The sequence below is a fragment of the Stigmatopora nigra genome, chromosome 6 (genome assembly GCF_051989575.1).
Source record: "Stigmatopora nigra isolate UIUO_SnigA chromosome 6, RoL_Snig_1.1, whole genome shotgun sequence".
Lineage (NCBI taxonomy): Eukaryota > Metazoa > Chordata > Actinopteri > Syngnathiformes > Syngnathidae > Stigmatopora > Stigmatopora nigra.
The window spans coordinates 6,283,706-6,307,039 of NC_135513.1; the positions used below are offsets into that span (position 1 = coordinate 6,283,706).

General features: G+C 39.0%; 3 protein-coding genes and 1 long non-coding RNA gene across 6 annotated transcripts in view; 3 read left to right on the top strand and 1 right to left on the bottom strand.

The window, feature by feature from the left end:
* Positions 1–3,475: 3,475 nt before the first annotated feature.
* Positions 3,476–8,041, top strand: LOC144197876 (transcription factor Sox-10-like). The gene is made up of 4 exons (XM_077718564.1): positions 3,476–3,615; positions 3,858–4,478; positions 4,694–4,971; positions 6,024–8,041. Exons 2-4 carry the CDS (start codon positions 4,042–4,044, stop codon positions 6,806–6,808), a joined length of 1,500 nt encoding a protein of 499 aa, XP_077574690.1. The 5' UTR covers positions 3,476–3,615; positions 3,858–4,041; the 3' UTR covers positions 6,809–8,041.
* Positions 8,042–9,233: 1,192 nt separating this feature from the next.
* On the top strand, positions 9,234–12,022 carry rnaseh2a (ribonuclease H2, subunit A). Its single transcript, XM_077718565.1, has 9 exons — positions 9,234–9,359; positions 9,568–9,703; positions 9,792–9,863; positions 10,279–10,405; positions 10,493–10,580; positions 10,714–10,851; positions 10,945–11,032; positions 11,125–11,248; positions 11,655–12,022. Exons 2-9 carry the CDS (start codon positions 9,577–9,579, stop codon positions 11,806–11,808), a joined length of 918 nt encoding a protein of 305 aa, XP_077574691.1. The 5' UTR covers positions 9,234–9,359; positions 9,568–9,576; the 3' UTR covers positions 11,809–12,022.
* Positions 11,844–14,725, bottom strand: LOC144197878 (uncharacterized). Its single transcript, XR_013326608.1, has 2 exons — positions 14,535–14,725; positions 11,844–12,907 (listed from the first exon to the last, which is right to left on the bottom strand). It is a non-coding gene; the product is annotated as an uncharacterized LOC144197878 (long non-coding RNA).
* Positions 14,726–18,755: 4,030 nt separating this feature from the next.
* The window catches only part of mast1a (microtubule associated serine/threonine kinase 1a), a 47,876-nt gene continuing 43,297 nt past the window's right edge, over positions 18,756–23,334 (top strand). For 2 of the 3 annotated variants that reach the window (XM_077718226.1, XM_077718227.1), the window contains exon 1: positions 18,756–19,392. In XM_077718226.1, coding sequence (XP_077574352.1) covers positions 19,354–19,392 — 39 coding nt within the window. In that variant the 5' untranslated portion in view covers positions 18,756–19,353. The remainder of the gene's footprint in view (positions 19,393–23,334) is intronic. The other variant, XM_077718228.1, reaches the window with a different exon arrangement.

Sequence of the window (23,334 nt, forward strand, 5' to 3'; positions counted from 1 at the left end):
GTTTAACAATTTCACGTGTTTTATTTAATTCCAGTGTGTTAAATTGCATGTATGCTAAAATATGTGTTACTATGCTTCAGGATGGTGTTCATAAATTGCAATAATCAAGAGTCTTGATTCAATGTTATTTAGAAGTTATTTGCACTTTTTTTAATAATTAATTACTTTCATCAAGTTACATTAAGTTGTGTTTTTGTATATAGAAGCGATTTTCTATGTCATATCTATTGAGTAACAACAAAACTATATATACACCTGTATGTATATATATATATATATATATATATATATATATATATATATATATATATATATATATATATATATATATATATATATATATATATATATATATATATATATATATATATATATATATATATATATATATATATATATATATATATATATATATATATATATATATATATATATATATATATATATATATATATATATATATATAATGTTGTACTCTCTACCCTGACAAAAATGACACACTCAAATTATATTTTGCTTGAAAGTCACAGCCATAAAAGAGGCTTTTATTGAAAATCAGCACTCTGATGGAATTATCTATATAACTAATCTTTATCTAAAGAGCACTAGTGTGTGTTCCTAGTAAATCTAAATGTAACATGGAGGAATGAAGAAGTTGCTGTGTTGCAACTTGAGCATGAGAACAACCTGCAGGCAAGGAAAAACAAACCACAAAACATTTTATCATCGTCATTTTCCGTGCATATCAATTTGCCTTTTTAATGCTGCCGTCAACCAATTTCACTGCAAATGCTTTACTAGTTTAGATACTTTTAGGCCAACGTTAAGAAAAATGTATAAGTTGATCTGCAAATGTTTTTTGTTGTTATTTGTTTTGTTTTGTTTTTGGACATTGCTGTGTCCAAGTACATTAAATAATTATACATTTGAATTACAAAGAAGCGGGGGTGATTATCTATTACTATTTTAAAGCAAATGATGGATTTCTTTTACTTGGGGACTATTTTTTTCAATGTGTCTTTTGCATTTTCCCTTAATATAAGATACATATACTGTATATTTAAAACTTTAATTTCAAACCACTTGTAAAATAATTTGAAAAAAATCCTTTAAATACAATGTAGTACTTTTCTACGGTGCACCGTTTAAAAACTCAACCCAATTTCACTAAATTCATGCGATTCCTGCTGATAATGTTTGAATGCTAAATGAATATAACTAAGCACATCATATCAACAAATCCTACTGACAAAGTATTCACGTTTGAAATGAATCCTCATCCCAAAAAGACAATAAAAAACAACAACAACAACAACAAAACACTTTCGCACAGTAAAAGAAATGCAACGAATTGCTTTCCGATAAATAACTTCCACTCGGTGATGAGGGTAATTACAGTCCGCGCAGACCCCCAGCTCACTCCCTGGGGGTCGTCCACTTCCAAGTGCATTAAGTCAACTTCTCTGCGCAAAACCGCAGTTTCCTCCCTTGTGCACTGCCCCAACCTAACCAGAAAACACTTTAGAGCACACTACACAACAACAACAACTACAACAAAAATAATAATACAACACTCACTTCCAGGCCTGATCCGACGAGTTCATCGTTTGGGGTACAAACCCATTGGTACCCCACCCCACTCCCTCTTCCCCCCATCATCCCTCACCTCCAACATCCAGCTCTTTCACCCCATCCCGATCATGATAAATCCCAAAAAAATCGTACAAGGCAAAAATTGGAAGAGAGCAGGCAAAAGCATCCATTCTGGTGAGAAGGATTTTCTCAGTGTGCGCAACCAGTGTCAATGCTCGGACATTAGGAGAGAAACGACGCACACATCGCTCTCTGTTATCATTTTTTCCCTCCTTTTCCTCTCTTCATTGCAGCACAAAACTGCTTTTTGTTCCCCATTTTTTTTTTCATTTACGAGGGTTAATGGAAAGAGGCTTGGGCGTTTGATCACATGGCTACAATTCACCTGAGATGCGGACAAAGGGAGCAAAGAGACGAGCGAGAGACACAAGGGTCATTGTTGCCATCCCTACGAACATTTTGCGTGTGCTTTTGCATGTGTGTGTGTGCGTCAGTGTGTGCTTTTGCCTGTGTGTATATCCTTCCCGGAGCAAGATCTGCTTTATCTGGGAAAATCGCGGCCTTTCCGAGTGCGCAGATTCCTCCAAATCACGCAAAAGCGAGACGTACCGCTTCAGTCTCGCTCCTTCCTGCAAAAAATGGGAACGCTTGCATTAAATCCCAACGAAAAAAAAGAGGCAAAAAATCCCCCTGAAGACAAAAATATCAATGTGGGCCTGTTCTTTCTCTTCAATGGTGGCTTCTTAATAGTGACCGTCCTTTTAAACAAGCGAGGATACTGTTTTAGTGTGAATAAATGAGTCAATGGTTTGAATTTTACATCACTTTGACGTGCAATTTAATCCACAAATATGATGGAAATGATGGCACTACACTTTATGTGTTACTGTAATGATTTTAAATGTGAAAAGCTAGTCATCCTTTGCGCAGTTATTTAATTATTATTGTTGATGATAGCAAATTTAGACATTATTTTGTGAGAATTCAACATAACATAAATTTGTTGATATTGGTTACATTGCATTTGTTTAATTGTTTAATTTAAAAGTCGATTGAACAGAGTGGGGGAATTAATCTGTACATTTTTATAGTAGACAAATAAACAGACAAAGGTGCTTTAGATCCATGGTTTATGTGAAAACACATTTAGTTCATAATGGGATTTGAAGCACTGCAAAATCAATTTCCCCATACATGTGTAAACCAAAAAACTAAAATGACAGCCCAGTCTAATTACCAAACCATGACCCATCCATCTCGAATTACTTTTGAAGGAACCTGTAATCAGAAGCAATAATGGATTAGGATGAACCCACTTTAAAGCAACCACTTAAAGATGCATATTTTCATAATCCTACTGCAACCTTGTGCTTTGCCATCCCTCAATATGAACACATCACATTCGTCTACCCCCTTTTCTGCCATTTCCATGAAGATATTTTAATCCCCAAATCTGTAACGGGACATTTCCTATATGACACCCAATCAAACGGGTGAACTCGGCCCTTTCGTGTGTTTAACTCCCACTCCTTTTCTGATTTAATGCGGCCGCAAGATGTAATAAGTCAGTCGATGATTGTTTATTTGTTTGATGTAGCATGTCAACACTGGACAACAAAGCTTGCCTTCTACGTCCACTAAATAGGCGCACTGTGGACTTGTTTAAAGCGGCTCGCATGTCACATCTCACCTTCTTCTCCGTTTGGAAAAACGTTGGAGCGACGGACGTGCGGGCCCGGCTTGAACGCCATCCAACCGTCGTCCAATCAGCGACAAGCGCACTGAAGTGCGAGCCAATGGGAACGAAGAGTTGCCCTAGAGTGGGCGTGGTCGAGTGCTTGTGCTGGAATGCTGCCTCTCTGGGAATGTTTTCCACTTTCAATCTCTCTTTTTTTTCTCCAACTCTCCGTCCTTCTCACAAGGCGCTCTTTAAGCTCCGGTGTCGCCACACAGAGCAGCCATTCATCGGCTTCACGGCCAGCCACACACACTCCCATGTTGAACCACCGCGCGTCTCTGCTGGTAAGTTATGTAATTTTTTTAATTGAAAATATATTATAAAAACAAATAATCAAATCAATAAAATGTGTCAAGCTATAATATTACTCTCTATTTTTCATTTTTATTTGCGATTTTAGGATGAAATCAATGCTTCGTTCATATACTATGTTTAGTTTTTTTATTTCAATTTGTTTTAAACATGACTGACGATGAGTTAATAACTTAATTAGTTGATTGGCCCCGTGTGTGTTTTTCCCCCGCAGGTGTAGCGGATTTCGCTGCGCAAACAAGGGGGAAAAAAGGATCCAGACGCATTTTACGCATCACTATGGCTTCATATTAAAAGAGTCCGCACAAAAGTGGGACTATCGCAAACTCCACAGTCCATAAAAAACTATTTGACATCGTCATAAAGTAGTTGTTAAACGAATTAAGTGTTTCCCCAAAATGTCCGGAGAGGAACACAGCATGTCCGAAGCGGAGCTGAGCCCCGGAGGTTCGGACGATGCTCGCTCACTTTCCCCCGGCCACGTCGGAGCGCCACCCGGCCACGACTCACCTCTGACGGGCCCCCCGCCTCAGCTGACCTCGCTGTGCGTGGCGGACGGCTCCGGGGATGACAGATCGACGGTGAAATCGGAAGATGACGACGATCGCTTCCCCATTGGCATACGGGAGGCGGTGAGCCAAGTTCTGGACGGCTACGACTGGACCCTCGTACCCATGCCGGTGCGCGTGAACAACGGGAACAAAGCCAAGCCTCACGTCAAGCGGCCCATGAACGCCTTCATGGTTTGGGCCCAGGCGGCCCGGAGGAAGCTGGCCGACCAGTACCCCCACCTGCACAATGCCGAACTCAGCAAGACCCTGGGCAAACTGTGGAGGTTTGTATGAAAATGAAAAAAAAACAAAAAGATAAAAAAATAAAAAGAACACCACCCTTCATAATTTGTAGCCAAACGACGCAAATTTTGGGTCCACATTGCATTGGTGCGTCTAATTACCACACGTAATTTGAGAAAGCGTTTACGCACGCTATTTGCGCATATTTTGACTTCCACGTGAAGTAAAATCCACTCCTTGTTCTCCTCCCTTGCAGGCTGCTCAATGAGAGCGACAAGAGACCATTCATCGAGGAGGCGGAGAGGCTGAGGAAACAGCATAAGAAGGACTACCCGGAGTACAAGTACCAGCCTCGGAGACGCAAGAATGGCAAACTCACGCCCGCCAATGAGTCGGACAGCCCGGGCGAGGGCGAGGCCAGCCATTCCCAGTCGCGCTACAAGAGTTTGCATTTGGAGCACAATGGCGGAGCCGGGTCACCTCTAAGCGACCTGCACCACCACCACCATCATCACCATCACCATCACCCTTCGAGTAGGTGGCTCTACACCCAAGTAGTATAAACAATTGCATACAAAATAAATAAAAATAATAAATCAAATCTCGAGACTGGATAGGAAAGGCAACAACATTGGAAATCTCATTGATTGGATGTCGATCACCGTCATCAGCAACCATTGAGATTTAACGTATTCACCTTTACTGTATGAAATTTACTGCGTTTTGATTGATTTTCGCACAAAATATTCAGGCCAGGATTATAAGCACGTGCACCTAATCTACCAAACATGAAAATACTTCTTGACTCATGTTCCACCAAGCAAAATGATTTTTTGTAACAATTTGGGTGGAACAAAAATGTCTTCACTGAGCTATCACTAATATATTCATAGTTGAAAATTTAAATTGACAAATATATACTTGACAATGGCAGTAAATTAGTTAAATATTACGGCAACACATTTTTCTTTTGTATTATTTTACATTTTCAATGCCAAAAATGTTGAATGACTTTTAGAACAATGGAATGTTTCTCAGCTCGATGGCAGTACATAATTAATGCTATTATAGTATTCATATTAGCCACTGACGTAGATACTCTGTTTTGTAACAATACTTTGGAGAATAATTAAGTCATATGGGATCATTTATTTGACATTTGGTTGAAAATCACAAAGAAGAAGTGGGACAAAATATCAATGTAGTGGCTTATTACCAAGTTTGATTTCATAATTCAAATAATGCCTAACATCAATATGAACACAGGGCTTGGGGAGAACCATTACCTAATAACAATGCCATTAAAATAAATTTCATTTTCAATTTGAAACATTTCAAAATGAACAAGTTAAACACTAATTATAATCAATGTTAAAAACAACCTAACTATATACAACAATGTGTTGAAGCTGACATGTAGTCGCTGCGACATAATGTGAAGTTTGAATTAAGTGATACTTTCTTATACCACTAGAGGGAGGGCATGTGCAACTTAGAGAATCCTATTGCTACATTTATGATTCTTTTTAATCTAATAGCTACATGAAGGGTTCCAGAAAAGTATTAAATATATCCATCTCTTTCAGGTCAGGGTCACAGCCCACCAACACCACCGACCACCCCAAAGACAGAGCTCCAGTCAGGAAAACTGTCAGACAACAAGCGGGAGGGTGCTACGGGAGGGGCAGTAGGATCAGGGGGGTCCAGGGGATCCCTCGGCGTAGGAGGCGAGGGGACCTCCGGCGGACCTTCGTCGTCCGGCTCCAAGCCCCACATCGATTTCGGCACAATGGACATCGGCGAGATCAGCAGTGAAGTCATGTCCAACATCGAGCCTTTTGACGTCAACGAGTTCGATCAGTACTTGCCCCCCAACGGGCACCCCCAGGGCGCCGCGGGGGTGCCGTCGGCGGGATCCTCGGCCTCATCCTACGCCTACGCCCTTGCTGCGGCTAGCGGTCACTCGGCCTGGCTGTCCAAGCAGCAGCAGCCTCAAGGCTCGCCCACATCCTCCGACCACTCCAAGGCCCAGATCAAAAGCGAGTCCGGGTCCGGGAGCCACTACGCCGAAGCTTCGTCGTCACCGTCTTCGGGCGCCCACGTCACCTACACCCCACTTAGCCTCCCTCACTACGGCTCAGCTTTCCCCTCGCTGGCCTCCAGAGCCCAGTTTGAATATGGAGACCACCAGGCCCCTGGGGCGTACTACACCCACACCAGTCAAGCTCCTGGGCTGTACTCAGCCTTCTCCTACATGGGCCCTACACAGAGGCCTCTGTACACCACCATAGGCGACCCCTCCAGTGTGGCCCCCTCCCACAGCCCTACACACTGGGAGCAGCCTGTTTACACCACACTCACAAGACCCTGAGGGGGGAGTCCAGGAATATATGGGAAGCGTGTGAGAGCAGCAGTGTGCGTGGGTTTGTTAATGGGAGTCCGCGTGATGTGTGCGTGTGTCTCGGTATGTCTATGGCATATTGAAGAAATATTTGAGGTTTTTACATTTTTTAGGTCATGAAATGCGTCAAAGCGGGAGGGAGGGGCAGTTATTCATTGAGAGTCTGAAGCCAATCATAACGATACATTCAAAAACAATGTGTGCCATCAGGAATTTATGAGTGAAGATGTACAGAAATTGGAGAGCAGCCAATAGATTGTTTTTTTTAAATGATAACCCAGAAAAGGTTCACAGACTGAATTTCATCTATTAACCAAACTAAAGGAGTCTTGTTTTTTTGTTGTTGTTTTTTTTTTTATCTGTTTGTTATTTTATGAATAGTATCGTTTATGTTGAAATACTAGAGTAACTTTATTGTGACTGACATGATATAATACACTTACACAACTTCACCACTGCTTCTGCAAAACGTTCCCTTCCAACATGGCACTCAATTAAAAGATTCCTAATTTAGTAATGGTAATTTTTCTTATGTTTGTCCTTGTTTTTCTGTTTTTTTGTCACCCTTATTTGCTCTGAAGCTTATCTGGGAACAATAGGGAAAAAGAGAGGGAAAGAGAGCTCTTAGAACATATTTCACATTTTTGCTCCATCGTGGACATTTACCTCAAATCTCATAGTCATTTTGTGCCAAGAGCAGAAAACACTTTCCACGCCCGAAAATGTTAAACTGTCACTTTTCATTCTTGCTTCTTTCTAACAAATTGCTGATTCACAACTGATTGCTAACATGTCGTAACGAGCTAGTACAAAGTTCGATCCAATCCCTTGAGATAATTGGCCGGCTTTTGGTTCTACTTAAGGATTACTTAGAATCACGTGTTCATTTGTTCTGCATGTGTTTTTCTATACAGAAGCCCAAAACAGACTACCATACATTCTCTCTGGCAATGTGAATAATAGTCATTACACAGGCTTTATTACATTATATGTGATGCATACTTTCCTATTTTATACTGACCCCCTTTCATGCATTTGTTTTGCTAGAATTATCCTATGCCTTATGTACGCCTTTGTGTCATTCTCAATAGTTTTGTAAAGTGTTTGCCAAGTATTTTGCTTCCTTGCAAGAAAAAGCAATGTTGAAATATTATTGTTGTCATCTATTAAATCAATTTATTTATAAAAAAAACTCACCCCTAATATGTTTTTCCTTTGTGAATATAAGCACAGAAAAATCCACATTGACGTTATTTTAAGCAGAAAGCACATTAAGGCTCTAACACTTAGCCAGTGAGGGCCGAGAAAGTAAATTAAAAACATGCTGCTGACGTGTGAACTGCAGTAATAACACAATCAGTCCCCTAGCAGCCTAAGCTGTTTAATATGTTTGTATGCACAGTAGGCTAAAATGGACTACTAATTCCTAGCATTTAATCGGCTAGGAAGGCGTTTTACTGCAAAAAACAAAGAGAGCTATTGAGTGAGGCAAAGGGATAAAAAAAATGAGCGAAGGGAGGGTGTTGAGAGCCAGAGAGCGGGCCCAATTTCAGTCTTTCAATAATGGACTTCCTCACATGCTGCTTTCTCTTCTCCACCTGAATAAATGCACGTCTCACCAAATCAACTTAAAGACAGCTTCAATGGATGTCTTCAGAACATCCCTGTGCCCATAGTGTATCAGGCCTTTTTCAACAAAACACAAAATGCATAAGTTGGTTTTGCCAGCCATTCACACAAAAGAAAGAGAACTGCTCAAAACAACATTCATGGAGTGGAAATTGGACCTATACTTCCTTCATGGGCGTCAAACGAGTCAATCAGGGGTGCATTTGTTTTTCCATGGTGTAAATTGGAAGACTACAATAATTTAAAACCATATACAAGTGCAATCATTTTAATACCTATAAATAATGTGTCATACAGATCTATAAATGTACCGCGTACTTTGAACAAAACCCATGCAGGTATAGTCAGTGTTTCGACAGGTGACCACATCGGTCCTCAAGGGCCATTGTAGATGAAGTTTTTAGTTTCAACTGACCTAATACAGACAGTGTGAACAATGAAGCTTATGGTGGTATCATTGAATTACAAAATCTGATTAGAAAACCCCTGACTATTGACAAGGTGTCTTCTTGTTCTGTTGGAACACATAACATAAACTTTGTGTATAGAATGCCCTTTGGGATCATGTGGCGATTTAGAGCTCAATCAATAAACTTGAATTTTAACAATAAAATATATTCACATGGTAAACAAGTTTTATAATATGGAAACCAAAACGAACCAAATATTATTTACAGCATAGTAGTATTTTGTAGTCACCTGGATGAAAATCTGGTTACATACAGCAAGTTCCACTCCAGACCATGGAGAGGCAGTATAAAACACTTACACCGTTTTGTGATGTCATCACAAAGCGCGAATTCGCCTGTTTTCAAAACGACTACTGAAGTAACACAGGCGCATATAGTAAATAATAAATATTAATATTTAGGTTGAGAAGGTACCTTTTCAGGTAAGACATTACAGATCGGGGTGGTATTAGCCAAGTCCTTTGTCGTGTCATAACATCTTAAATCACAATGCTGCAGAAGGGCGAAATATGACGGGTCTCTTGCTAAAAACATAAGCCGCCTTGAGGAGCATATCCAACCTGTTTGGCATACTTTGCAGAACTACTACTAAAATATTTTTGTCCTGATATATTTGATATTTCTTACCAGCCAACAGCTATGGATACTAGCGACTTCGACGCCGATAACTCTGTCAACTGCCGATTGTCCTCCGTCATCCCTGATATTTGCAAGACTGAAGACTGCTGCCTGGGTATTGACGAGGCAGGCAGGGGACCGGTGCTCGGTATGATGGCTCTCTTGAACCCTAGTTTATAGGGCAATGGGGTGTTGTGGAAAAAATAAATAAACGTTTATTTTTTATTTTTTTGTAGGTCCAATGGTTTATGGAATATGCTTCTGTCCCATTTCAAAAAAGGAGGATCTTAAAACCTTGAAAGTTGCAGGTGATTATTTCCACATCTAGTGACTCAAATATTGTTGATTGCAGTAAGTGACCTAGTTTTACTTTAGTTACAAGAGTAAGTTTGAGTTCTAGTTACAAATGATATAATTGCTAATGTTTTAAATGTGATGCCTCTTCAGTGGTCAAGATCATTGTAACATTGTTCAATGGGACACCGTATTTGAACAGAAGAATCTTTCATCTATGCATAAATAGCTGCTAAAAAAACCCTTTTTAAAACTTTATGATTGAACTGTTGCACCCTGAAGCAAATCATATGAATGTTCATTTTTATATGGAAAAAAAATCCCCTCAGCCTATGAGAACAAATTGCATTTGTTTTTATAGACTAGCACACTGTATGAATCCAGCATTTCAGAATTTCTACACTTATGTTTGCACACATTCCCTTCCAGATTCGAAAACCCTATCAGAGACTGAGAGGGAGAATCTATTCCAAAAGTTGGATGATTCCAAAACTTTTGTGGGCTGGGCCCTGTGTATACTCTCTCCCAACACCATCTCCACCAGCATGTTACAAAGGTATTGTTAACTAATATAGTAAAAAATCTTTTCTACCTGTTTTATGTACATCCGTGCTCTAATGGCATGTGTGTCTACTTTTTGCAGGACAAAATGCAACCTGAACACTATGTCACATGACACAGCTATTGGCTTAATTCAGTTTGCGCTGGACAGTGGCGTACAGGTCAAAGAGGTATGTTTTCATGTCACGGAGTATTACCCTCTTACTCAAAACATGAGTTACAGAAGTTATCTTTCAATATTATAGGGGTTTAAGCCTCTTTGGTACTACCATAATGACTTTAGTGCCTTATCCATCGTTGCAGGTGTTTGTGGACACGGTCGGGCCAGCCGACAAGTACGAAGAGAAGCTCTCCAAGCTCTTTCCAGGCATTGATGTCACAGTGAGGCCCAAAGCTGACTCCCTTTTCCCCATTGTTAGTGCAGCCAGTATCTGTGCAAAGGTCAGTTAGGCTGTTATACACTTAAAATCAAATAATATAGGGGGGATTTTTTTTTTGGTGTTGCCCAATGTCTTATTTCCATTTTTCTATCAGGTGGCCAGAGACCATGTTGTGAAAAACTGGAACTTTGTTGAGGACTTAGAAGATGTGGATACTGAATATGGCTCCGGATACCCAAATGGTAAAGAATAGTCCCCTGATGTTTATCATATTACATTAGTACATACATTACATGAATAAAATGGGTTTTACAAAATGTTGTCCTATTTATAGACCCAAAGACCAAAGCGTGGCTCCTGAAGTACTTAGACCCAGTGTTTGGCTACCCTCAGTTTGTGCGCTTTAGCTGGAGCACAGCCCAAACTTTGATAGACAGCAAGGCTGTGGCTGTACATTGGTGAGTTTTGTTAAAATTGCTTGACTTCAAGTATACATACTTTTTTTTTAATTGACTGGCAAAAATGGACATCTGAATGTCCAATTTTCAATTAATTAGCTCAGCAAATTGCAATGGGTGCATCATCAATGTCTGCCTTTGGTCAGAATTATAGCTGTTGTTTTGGAATTTTTTATCAGAACTAGCTACTTTATCCAAACAATCAAGTAGATGCTTTTTGAAATCTAACGTAAGTTGGCTATAAACACAAAATGAAAAATTCAGTGTGCATTGAAGTGTTTGTCCCACACGTATGAAAAACGCAACTTCTTTGATTTCTGCCTTGCAATTCATACACAAAAGGTTTGGCCCGAAGAGTCAAGTGCTTACCACAGTAACCCACAAGATTTTCTTAATCCGTAATCAGGGACGATGACGAGGAAGACGGTGAGAAAGCGGCGGAGCGTCTTGCCAACAAGTCCATGCTTTCCTACTTCAGTGCACCAGGTGGCGTCAACAAACAAACGCCGACACACCGTTTCTTTTCGGAGAGGAAGTTAAAGAATATCAACACTCTGTGACGCCTGGCTGGGATTGCTTGGACACACACACCACAGTTGTTGGAAGGTCTTTATTGTTCAATTCATACCCATTTTCCTCATAAAATGTGTTTTATTAAATATATCAAGTGTTTTTGTTTTTAGCACAAGTGGGAGAAAAAGATGAGTCAGGTTTTCAAAAGGTCAATTGTGCTCACCAGTGTAAGAATAAAGAAGTACATTTGTTTTATTTAAACTTTTGATTTCCCATGGCTGAAATTCATTTGTTCACCAACAGAATGATGTGAAAAATGCCTTACATTGGATGGTATTAAATTAGTTTGTCAAAACATGCAAAAAAATTACAATAAGACGTCATTGACAAAACATTGCTTCAATTAGGACCTTCAATTCTGATTGAGATAATTACATTTGGAAACAAGTTAGTAATACATTAAGAAAATGTAAGCTTTTTTTTATTTTTTATAGCCAGCTTTAGGCCCTCAATGGATCACACACATTGCATTAAGCATTGTTGCATTTTCTGATTAACATTACACAGATTCAAATGATGAGACATAAAGACATACGTTCTTTGCAAGGTGTTAAGGCATTGCCCATGTCTTCAGATGTTTCAGCAATCATTTGAAGTAGCTTCCTGAAGTGGCATCTTCTCTCTTTATGTCCACAATAGCCAGAGATAGACACCACATGTATGATCATAATGCATCACATCCCAAACTTGAGATTCACGGTCCACCCGTGAGCAGAAGTCAGTTTTCTTTGATTTTATGCCGAGACTCTTGGATCCTTTTCCCACAGTTCATAGCCAAAGTGGACACGGCAAAGGAGGAAAGGATGACAATGGAGCTCCCCACAAAATGAGACGATGCACCTCTGGTTGTTGCTCTCAAGGCTTTCTTGAAGAATGAGTCCCTATCGAAGGTCTGCGAAGAGACTTCCATGGCTGCTTCAACTTCTGGAGCTCGTCTTCGATGCCTACAGTGAGGTAAGAGAACAACACCTTGCTGGATTTAATGTCTTGGGTCCCGTCTGATTCAACTCCTGATCCCTTTCTGTCTGTGCATTTATAACCTCCCGTCACTCGTATGTCATCCCTCTTAAGAGGGCAGTTCTTCTCCTGCGTCAATGGGATTAAAAATAGTTAGCATGCTCATTGAGGGCCGAGGTGGCGACCTATTTCAGCTAAACAGAGACTGCCCTAATGCCATTAGATTAGGCTATCATTGTCCAAACTTGGCTCGTGGGGATGTCATAACCGGGACGTTCACCCAATGAGACGCGAGATGTCATTCTTAAAGGCAAAGTTAGTTATCAGTATAAACTCATTGAGCAATACTCACTTTTTTATAGTAAGTAAAATTCGATCCTGGTCCTTGACAGAATTTTGCTAGATAAGATATAATTTGAATAGGAAATCATGAAAATGGATAGTGTATATTGTTTTGTTTTTAGCCGCTCTGTGCGTGAGTGGTTACCATCTCCGCCTCACAGTTGTAGAATCAAGGGTTCAATCCCGGGAGTGTCAGTTTAAGTATTTTTTATTTTATTTTTTATTTCTTGGTACTATATTAATTTAGAGAAGAGCTAAATATCCAAATCATATAAGATGCTTGTTTTTTGTAGCATATTTAACATATTTTACCCTTTATAGTGACTAGTCTTATTATATTACAAATTGTACATTTATATGTAATTCATTCAGTATTTAACTCATCCAATTCAACATACTCAGTGTCCATCGGCCTTTTCCAGTCAAAATTGATTGGATGAAAAGTTAAAACAGAAGTCAAATATTAAAACAGAAAGAACAACAAAGTCCAAAGAACACATGAGGTGAAATTAGCATTATACTAGAGAAGCAAGCTGGCACCTTGTTTATGTTGGCATTGGTTAGCATTAGGGAATAATTCACACTGGATCATATGTAAACTCCTAATGTTTGTGCATCCCGGAGATGAAAAACCCAGAATGTTCACTGAAATGCCTAATGAGACCCGATTTTGCCAAAATGAATACTGACACACACTTTCTTGGAGAATAGATCAGGTTTGAACAGATGAGACTCACCAGCTGTATGTATAGACACAACATGAAAACAATGCTAACATAACCAGGAAAAACAATTGAACGTTGGAATAGTTATAGATAAAGTTGCCATCTAAATATTCTGTAGAAAAGGAAGAATCTGAAAGAGAATTGTTTTCTTAAATTAAAATAGATGTTTTAAATGAAAACTCAAGCATCATCAATAACAATTGTTAGATTGGCTAAAAATATAATGTAAACAACATTTTATAGTACTTAGAACTGATAAAACAAATTTCATTTATATTTATCCAATCAGAAGTGCAAAAAATACATTTAAGTGACAATTTTGGAATTTTATTTTTCTAAATATTTGTGAAATGTTGATCATTTAAAGTGGGTGGCCTATAGAGAATTATTGTCCATTTTGTATCGTGTAATTGAAATTATTATGGAAAATATCTGTAGTTACGGTACTTTAATGAAAGGCAACAATGTGTGTTACACAACAGCTGAAGCAGTTGTACTGTAACAGAAACACATTATGCAATATGATACTATTGACTATGATGTCACATATGGTGCATCAATTTACATTTTTTATCCTTCCTGTGATACCAATCTATGGTTTCCAAAATTTGGCAGAAAATCTTTTTAAATCAGTAGCTTTGATTCCAAATACAAATCAAATACTTCCTTTTCCCAGTAGCCCCAAATACCTGATAGGTGAGGTCAGGCAGTGTCAGCAGGTCTGTAATCCCTCATCGAATTACACACAGTCCTAGTTTCTTTTCTTCATGGTGTCTCTTTCTACCACACTAATTGGATTGTGCTGATTCTACTTCTACAATTAACACAGAAAGCTTGAATGAAAGTAATGCGTGTGCTAGTGTCTCACGGAAGGCTGAAGGAGAAGTTATTTATTCCCTCAAGTTATGTCACCCGATTTTAAAAGATAACCTCATAGTTAATAATCAACAAATTCTGAGAAGTATTCAACATGTTGATGCATTTTGACAGTGTGGCTATGCGGTATTCCTTTACCACATGGTGTCCCCATTGTCCCAAAATAAACTAGTTCTGAACACACTTCTGTATGTTAATTCTAGTTCAGAAGGAACACAAATAAAATATTTGGATAAATGCAGATAATAATGCAAATGGTTTAGATGTTTTATGTCTTGGGGGAAGTAGATTTGAATAATGTTTTAGACCAGGGTTGGGGGACAAGGTAGACACAATGAGGCAAAATCTTAAACTGTGAGAGTTTACATCAGAAGCAGCATAAAATAGAATATATATTTTTTTGTTTTTAACAGGCCCTGATGAATTTGAGTGTTTTAAAAAAGGAAAAGAAACAAGAGAAAGAGCCACGGTATTTACAAAATATGATAAGAAGCAAAGAGCCAGATTCACTTAGGCTGGGAGCCGTATGCGGCTCGAGAGCCGGATGTTCGCCATTGGTGTTTTAGACAATATGATAGAATAATATAGACATGAACAGCTTTGATGATATGTTGGTGCTGAAAATTTACAGTATGTTAAGGTGTCTCAAGAGTGTTTACGTTTAGAAAAATGTAAATAAAATACAATACCAGACTGTAACTCTGATATGGCATTGAAAGCAGATTTCATAGATGTAAGAAGCAAATATAGTTTTCATTGTTTAAAACCGGTTTGCAGTCAAAACAATCTGTCCATGTAAAGTCACTACTACACCTTGTTAATAGTCACTTCACCTTCCTAATGGATCACTTGGCCAGTAGAATTAATCTTACCTCACCTCACCTCTCCAGTGCATCTCTGACAGGTCTGTGCATGTTTGAGTGCTGCTTGCGTGTTGTTTTATTTAGAGAAGCTCTTCTGCAGAGAGCAGGCTTTTAGCACTGCTGCAGTCTGACCCACTTGTAGTACGCAGCCAGAAGGAAAGAGAAGTCTGATGACGGAGTCATTGGCTTAAGATAATAGAAGAGGACAAAGGGGAGATTTCAAACTTGTTTTAACTTGAATTTACTATTGTCCAATTTTACACGGAATCCCGATCTGATAGAGGGCGCAATAGCTCTGGCTAATTGGTAAATCGTAATTGGCTTTAACCCTTTATAAGATACTCATTGATCTTATTGGCGGGCTTGATGTCCAATGGCAGTCCTACCAGTCAAAAAATGACATTAAGTACCATCAATGGCGCTGAAACATCAGCATTCACAATCATTCCTCCTCCACATGAATCGGACGTCTGTTGTTGTCAATAGAAGAAAATGAGGTTAATTATATATTGAATTAAATCAAATAAAAAAACAACAACATGAGCAGCACCTTTAAAGTGTGATTGGGGGCCACACCCAGAATTTATTTGTGGTTTTATTCAGGATAATTTGATGCGGACAATATCAATCCAAAAAAAGTCTATAAACAACAACAACAGCAATAATTGAGTCATTTTATTTTTCCTCATAAAATTTATAATTGTTTCTTAACTGCAATTATTTAAATTAACTAATTATTAATTATTTAATAATTATTTAATTATTTAGTAACAGAAATTTTGGTTTTAAATTCAATTAAGATTCTCCAACATGGATCGCAGTTTTCATTATATACATAAATGTTATGCAACTTTTTGTGCTAAAAATAAGCTTAACAGAAACTCTGTATGATTATTGCGTCGTCAGTAAGGAAGATCAAAGATATGTTCTTTTGTTAGTGAAATTGCTTACAAGGGTATTTGAGTCTCCTCACAATAACTGAGTTACCCTGACGCATTTTCATGAATGCATGTTTAAATTGCACAGTCCTGATGGATGGTTTGCATCTAAATAAGCCGACAAAGCATTCACTTTCAAGGGCACTGAGAATGAGTTATATTGCTTCTATGCAATTTTACTATTAAACCGGGAACCTTATGAATAATAAACATCACATTATACAATAAAAACCCATTCCGACCACAACAAAATCCCAATGAATCAATTCATTCGTTGACATCAAATATGACTTTTGCATGTTTTTTTTAAGCGCCCGTGGACGAAGGGTGAACAAATAATGCCAGCCTATTTTTTTCTGGCTTCATTTTTTATTGACACGCTCACACAGCCCATTTGAATGCAGGCCGAAGTCCTAAAAGCACACGAAGAGACGTGAGCTGACGTAGCCTTTGTGAAACTGCCTTACCGTGTCGGGAAATGAGATCGTGCAAGCTGTAGACGTATTCCACATCGCAGCCCTCCTGCCAGGATTTTGCTGACCCCGTATGACCTCCCTCAGGGCGTCTTTTCAAACAGGCTGACATCATTTCTGAAAGCTTTTGTCAGTGCCTGCTTTTGCCAACAGCTAGTGCCATACTGCACCGCCCCAATCACACAATTAATAAATGAGGGAAGAAAAATGCAAAATTCATGCGCTTTCTTCAATTATTTAACACTAATAACAAAAAGCAGGAATATTGAGGAGTCCAATAAGCTGCTAAATGGGTCATGTACAGAAACAGAATAATTCACCTGCTGGTACAAGTAAGTACTTGCACCATTTAAGCACTTTTTTATATCAAGGAATCTCACAATTAGACAACAAAGGGAATTTGAAATGAAGGAACAATAGAAATGGAACTGCATGCAGATGATAGCTATTGTATGCCACTTCAAATTCTTTGGAAAGTTGCATTAAAGTGATAATTATATAAAAAAAAAATAATAAATAAGCATAACATGGTATTATTATTCTTTACATTGAAGTCAACTATCAAATAGGCGGTTTAAATAGTTGAACACATCTAATACAAAATGAAGGGCAGTTTTAGCTCAGTTTTAGCTCAGTTTTAGCTTTCTTTGTCTGTCTGTGGAAAAAGCAGTCCGGTGTAGAGTGGTTAGCACAATTGCCTCGCAGTTCTGAGGTCAAGGATTCAGTCCCTGTTGGGTTCCAACCTTCTTTTTAACAAAATGCATGTTTTACGGGCCTGTGTGGGTTTTATCCGGGTACTCTGGTTACTCACACATCCCAAAAAACATGCATGCTGGGTTGATTGTCAGCTTGAATGGTTGTTCATCTCCTTGTGGCATGCGATTGGTTGTTCACCAGTTCAGGGTGTCGCCCATCTGCTGCCCATTGTTGGTTGGGATAGGCTCTAGCACCCTCTGTGATTCTTGTAAGGATAAGTGGTATGGATAATGAATGAATGTCCATGGAAAAGACTTTGCTCTTTAAATTGTGGCACAATGACTCAACGCTAGGCCAGTTATTGACCATTAGGCACTGATTCAAGGAAGACGTAATACTTTCTGCAATTTGATCCGGTGTGCCAGTGGACCCGAGTAAAGCAGGATTATTGTCTTTCTCCTGGTTTATTCAGATTTAAAAATAATAATCATATAATGATGTGTGTGGACATGAAAAAGTGAATCTACACCCGATAGAAATTTCTACCCCTGTTTTCATACCAATTGCATTTGTAAAATGATCAAAACAATCAAACAGTAAAATAATAATACTTATAATAATAGTAACAAATGATTAAAAATAACCACTTGCTCTCTCAAGGATTAAAGGTTATTTGTGACAAAAACAAACCAAAACAATGAAATGACTAAATATAGTTACTTGCTCTAAAAAAGGGGGGGTTAAAGGTTTTAAGTGACAACTTTTAATAGTGAAAGCTTTCCTTGAAAGGTTCCAGTGGAATTGTTAGTTTAATTTGTATCATTTGTTGGTATTTTATTTGCATCATCAAATAAGGAATTGGATCCCGGCGTTGACTTGTTGTTGTTTTGTGTTCTAAGCTCTATTAGACTTGAATTCTCTGACTTTAATGATCGATTCGTCATGCTCGCAAATAGATTTTATGATATATCGATCCGTATAATCACGTTCTTTGCTCGACCACTTTCCGGAGGGGGGTCCCATGTGTGAACTAATGCCGAGCCACACCCCGCCCGCCCTCTCGGATGCTTAGTGCGGAGCATCTGCTCTCTGGGAGGGTTAAACTAAACGCCACCCGGAGTAGGAGGTGGCTGGTTGTGTCGGAGCTGAGGATGGAGGAGAGGAGGCAGTGGAAGGGGGAAGATTACGATGCCAGAAAGCCGCGTGCGCCGGAGGCAAGCTCGGACACATCCCGTTTGCGTGGACAGTAATAATTCCTAGCGCACGTGAAGCTACCGCAACGCCGTCGCCTATTATATACACGATGACAACGGTGCGCAGTTGATCAGGCGTGATGATGACGATGCGTTCACGGAACTCCCGCACGGTGTCCCTCCCGTGGATTTCTGCACGCCACAACGGAGGGGATTTGTTTTACACGAGGGGGTCCCGTCCAAGCTGTGTATATTAAGACTTTTATTGATCAGGCTTGCCCCTACGATGTACGATAGCTTCTTTTATCGCGATACGTAGACCGATGCTGGTAAATGAGGGTCAATCGGGTTTCCGTTTTTGGGTAAATGTGTGTTGGGTGAACGTCATGTGACATCGTGGCATCGTCTAGTGAAGTCGCTTAAAAAAGAACTACTACAGGGGGCCGAGGCTCCATCCGAGAGTAGCACCATGGACGATTCTGGCATCATTCGAAGACGAAGGCTTCAGGTAAGAACTGGAAGCATACATTCTTTCATATATGTCCAAGCAACTGCTAGAATATCCATCATATGCTACTGCCTTTACCTGTATATTTTAACATTGCCTGTAATGTACAATCATTTTCCTATTTACTAATGTCAAACTTGCCATCAGTGTCCAATTCATAAAAATTCAACCCAAGAACAGCAACTTTGGGGAATTTTATGCTCCTGCTTTTTAAAAATTGTATTTATTTTGTCCCTCATGCTCCACAAAATAATGGGTGATGGAGCATACTGAGCTGATTGACTTTCGACATGTCCAATGGCTTATTGCACGTTTAATACATTTTTTTTAAAGTTAAAAATCTAAATTTTATTAATTGTACCGGTAATTGTTAAAATGAGCATGAAAAAAACATCAAATAAGTGGTTAACAAAACAAACAAACAAAAAAACAAACAAGCAAACAAACAAAAAACAAGTTGAAATGAACTACGATACCCCAGCCCATATCATCAATCGAAAGACATGATAACACGCCCTCGACTGGCAAACCCAAAACATACAGAGAACAACAACAATATGGCCAAAAAATTGGCGACACAGATTATTCCACATATCTTTCTCGAATATTATTTCATTAGAACCCATCCACGGGAGAAAAACCAGCCCTTTTAGTCAGTGTCTTCACTGTAGCTCAAACAAAGTATGTGTGACATTTTCAACCCTCCCCGTAGGCAGTTTTAAAAAGTACAAAACATTTTTTTTACCCGCAGTGTTCACAAGATGAGCAATATCGGCCATATCAATTTAAACTAATGAAGAATTATGTACTATTAGCGGCTCATCAATATATTGTGAACCTCATTTTAATTTTATCAGTGTTAAAATGAGACGTGCAGAGTCCAGCCAGTACACATTTTATTGCATTTATTCTCTGTGTGCTTTACCAGTTGCTACCACAGTTCGCTGTTATTCTCCCAGCCTCTATTGTGTGTGTTAACAGTGTCTATGCTATAGGAACAACAACACACTGTAACAGAAGAGACACACGACCCTCTGCCAAAGCCATTACCCAGTGGTAATCATCTGCCAAATGTCCACAGGGTTTGGAGATGTCAGTACAGATGCTGTTTTGTCCAAAATCAATCAAAATCCCATTTTCTAGAACCCTTGTTCTGCATTTTGGTGGAAATGATTTATCTATACATGGTGTCATTTTACTTTATCGCCGTAATCCGCATTGCATCATTAAGGGTTTTAGCTGCTTATTACGCCTAGGAAAATGGCCACTGGGCATTCAAATTTACAATTAAACTGAATTGCAGGCAGTGCTGTTGAGCAGAGTGGGCAACAAAGCTGTGGTACTGGTTTCAGATGTACATTAAGCTGACTTGAGCCGTGAGAGCTAAAAGCAGCTTAGCCCACATCTTGCGAATGAAGTAGGTTGGTCGATATCTTGTACACTGGTGACTGTAGAGATTTCTTCAAGGTTTTCCTCTGTTGTGAAATTAATCTAGTAAAGCAGCACAGACCCACGGATCACAAATACTGACTGCCACTTAGCCGCCTCAACATGTATTAATTTACAATTAAAGCGCTCGACTGCACTTTGTGCCATCTGTGGTATGCGACTGCTTAATATTTATGATATATCGACATGCCAAATTGGATGACTTCATGTGCAAATGTTGTCTGGTTTTGTAATTATGGAGTCTTACTGTAGATTGGATTGAGGAACACCAAAGCAAATGAAATTAAGTATAGATTATAAGAGTCCCTTGTTTTGACACAATGCAGTAGGATGTTAGTTAGACAAGCCCAAATGAACCCATCATACAACCACAAAATAGCTGTTGCAGAATGACTATATCACACACAGGAGTTCAGAAATGACCAGGAAAATAGTACAAGAATAAAGCCACAGATTATAATAATGCAAAATCTCATTTCATATCAAGTAATTTTCATATCTTCACTAGAAAAAGTCACGATTTTCTGGGAACAAAATATAATAATAATGGAATGAATACAAGTCATATTTTTTTAGTCAATTCCCAAAAAGTTAATTAGGTGGAAGGACGTTTTCATATTCCAAACTGCTTATCCTTAAAAGGGTCGCGGAGGGTGCTGGATCCTATCCCAGCTCACTACAGGCATCACCCTGAATCGGTGGCCAGCCAATCACAGGGCACAAGAAGATAGACAACAATTCACGCAATATCATGCATGGATGTTTTTGGTGAGAGGAGACTGGAGCAGCCAGAGAAAACCCATGCAAGCCTGGGGATAACATGCAAACTCCACACAGTGAAGAACAACCTTAGGTCTAAACCTTGACCCAAGTACTGTGGGGTGGAAGCGCTAATCACTCAGCCGCCGGACCCCCTGGATGCACATGTTTGATTAATTTATTATAAAAGTATAAATCTGCATGAAGATCTAACCTCTAGTATGTTTGAAAAAAAAAAGAAGAAATCAAGGTAAAAAGATTGCCATCTCACAGTTATGAGAAATTTAATTTGATTGTAGATCTAAGATGAAAGTATCACCCATATTTTAACATTTCAATCACAACCTCTATATCAGAAAATAGATTTTTTTGCACTATTCCATTTTTATTTTGCATTTTCTCTTCATAATGTGGCCTTACGCCTTCATAAATTAGTGAGTCAAGCTATTCTTTTGTGTTTGCTGAGATTCTGCTCCTACTCATTCACTCACTCTTACTGTACTTGCACTGTGAGTGTGTTGATGCCCCCCAAGTGCTATATGAAATCGACATACTGCCGCCCCATGTCACACTCTCCCTTCCCCACTGAAGTGGTCGATATCAATATCGGAGACACGGGTGGTCTAAGTGTTGAGGATGTGGTGCAGTCGTCGGGCCCATTAGCTGGACTAATGGTGGCCTAAGAGCGCCGCGTGCCCTCCGGGAGGAAGCAGAGGGGCCACCTAAAAAGCCCAGAGGCCTATCTGAAGGGGGCAAAAGAGAAAAAGGCAGTGTGGCTCTGGGCTTCGGGTAGACTACTTTTAAAGTAACTGTTCCAAAATCTGGATCCCTACTGAGTGAGGGTTTATGTTTCAGAAAGGAAAAGGGGTTTCTGTGTAACATTATTTTTTGATACAGCAGATGGCTAAATTAGTATTTGAGTGTTATGTTTCAGATATGGCCTGATGTAGGTTCTCTGGTCTGGCCTGACAAATCAGTAAAAAAACGTTCTTAGTTTTTTGCATTATCAACATAAAAATTAGGAAAAAATAACAGAAGTATAAGAATATTGGAGCACTAGACATGCTCCATTTTATTTGACTGTTTAATATTTATGCCTTTTCTTAGAAATGTTTACTTTAACTGGGAACCCACAACGATTAGATCATTAAGGGTTAATGATAAAACAGTTCGCTCCAATTTGTGTTCAAATTTACACATTAGCACACACAAGCAATGATCAAATCTGGACTAAACTGTGGTTGCCGAAAACAGTTAAATTGTTGCAGAAAACACCTTCTTCATCTTAGTTTGTAATTGTTTATGCTGGAACTAAATTCTTGCATTTAATTGACGTGCAGTTCAAGGCTGAATGCTACAGGCAAAAAAAAATCATTAAAGCAGACTACGCACAGTCCCAAACATCTTAATCTTTTTTTCAACTGAGACACACCAGACGGAGAGAAGAAAATTATGTCTTTTTATGGTTCTTATAGGATGCATTGTACTCAAGATTACCAATGCAAATGTAACAATGTCTGTCACTATACCAATAGTCAGCTGGGATAAGCTCCAGCAAACACAGCGTTCAAAGACAGCTGTAAAATCCCCCCAAGAAAACAGATAGTTATAGTTGAATAATGAGAAGCTAGCCTAACAATATTCCGCAGGCAATCTTCTATTTCTTCATCTTTTTGTGGTATTTGGGTCCGACAACAATTCCAGCTTCAGTTAGCTTCCTAATTACCTTGTGTT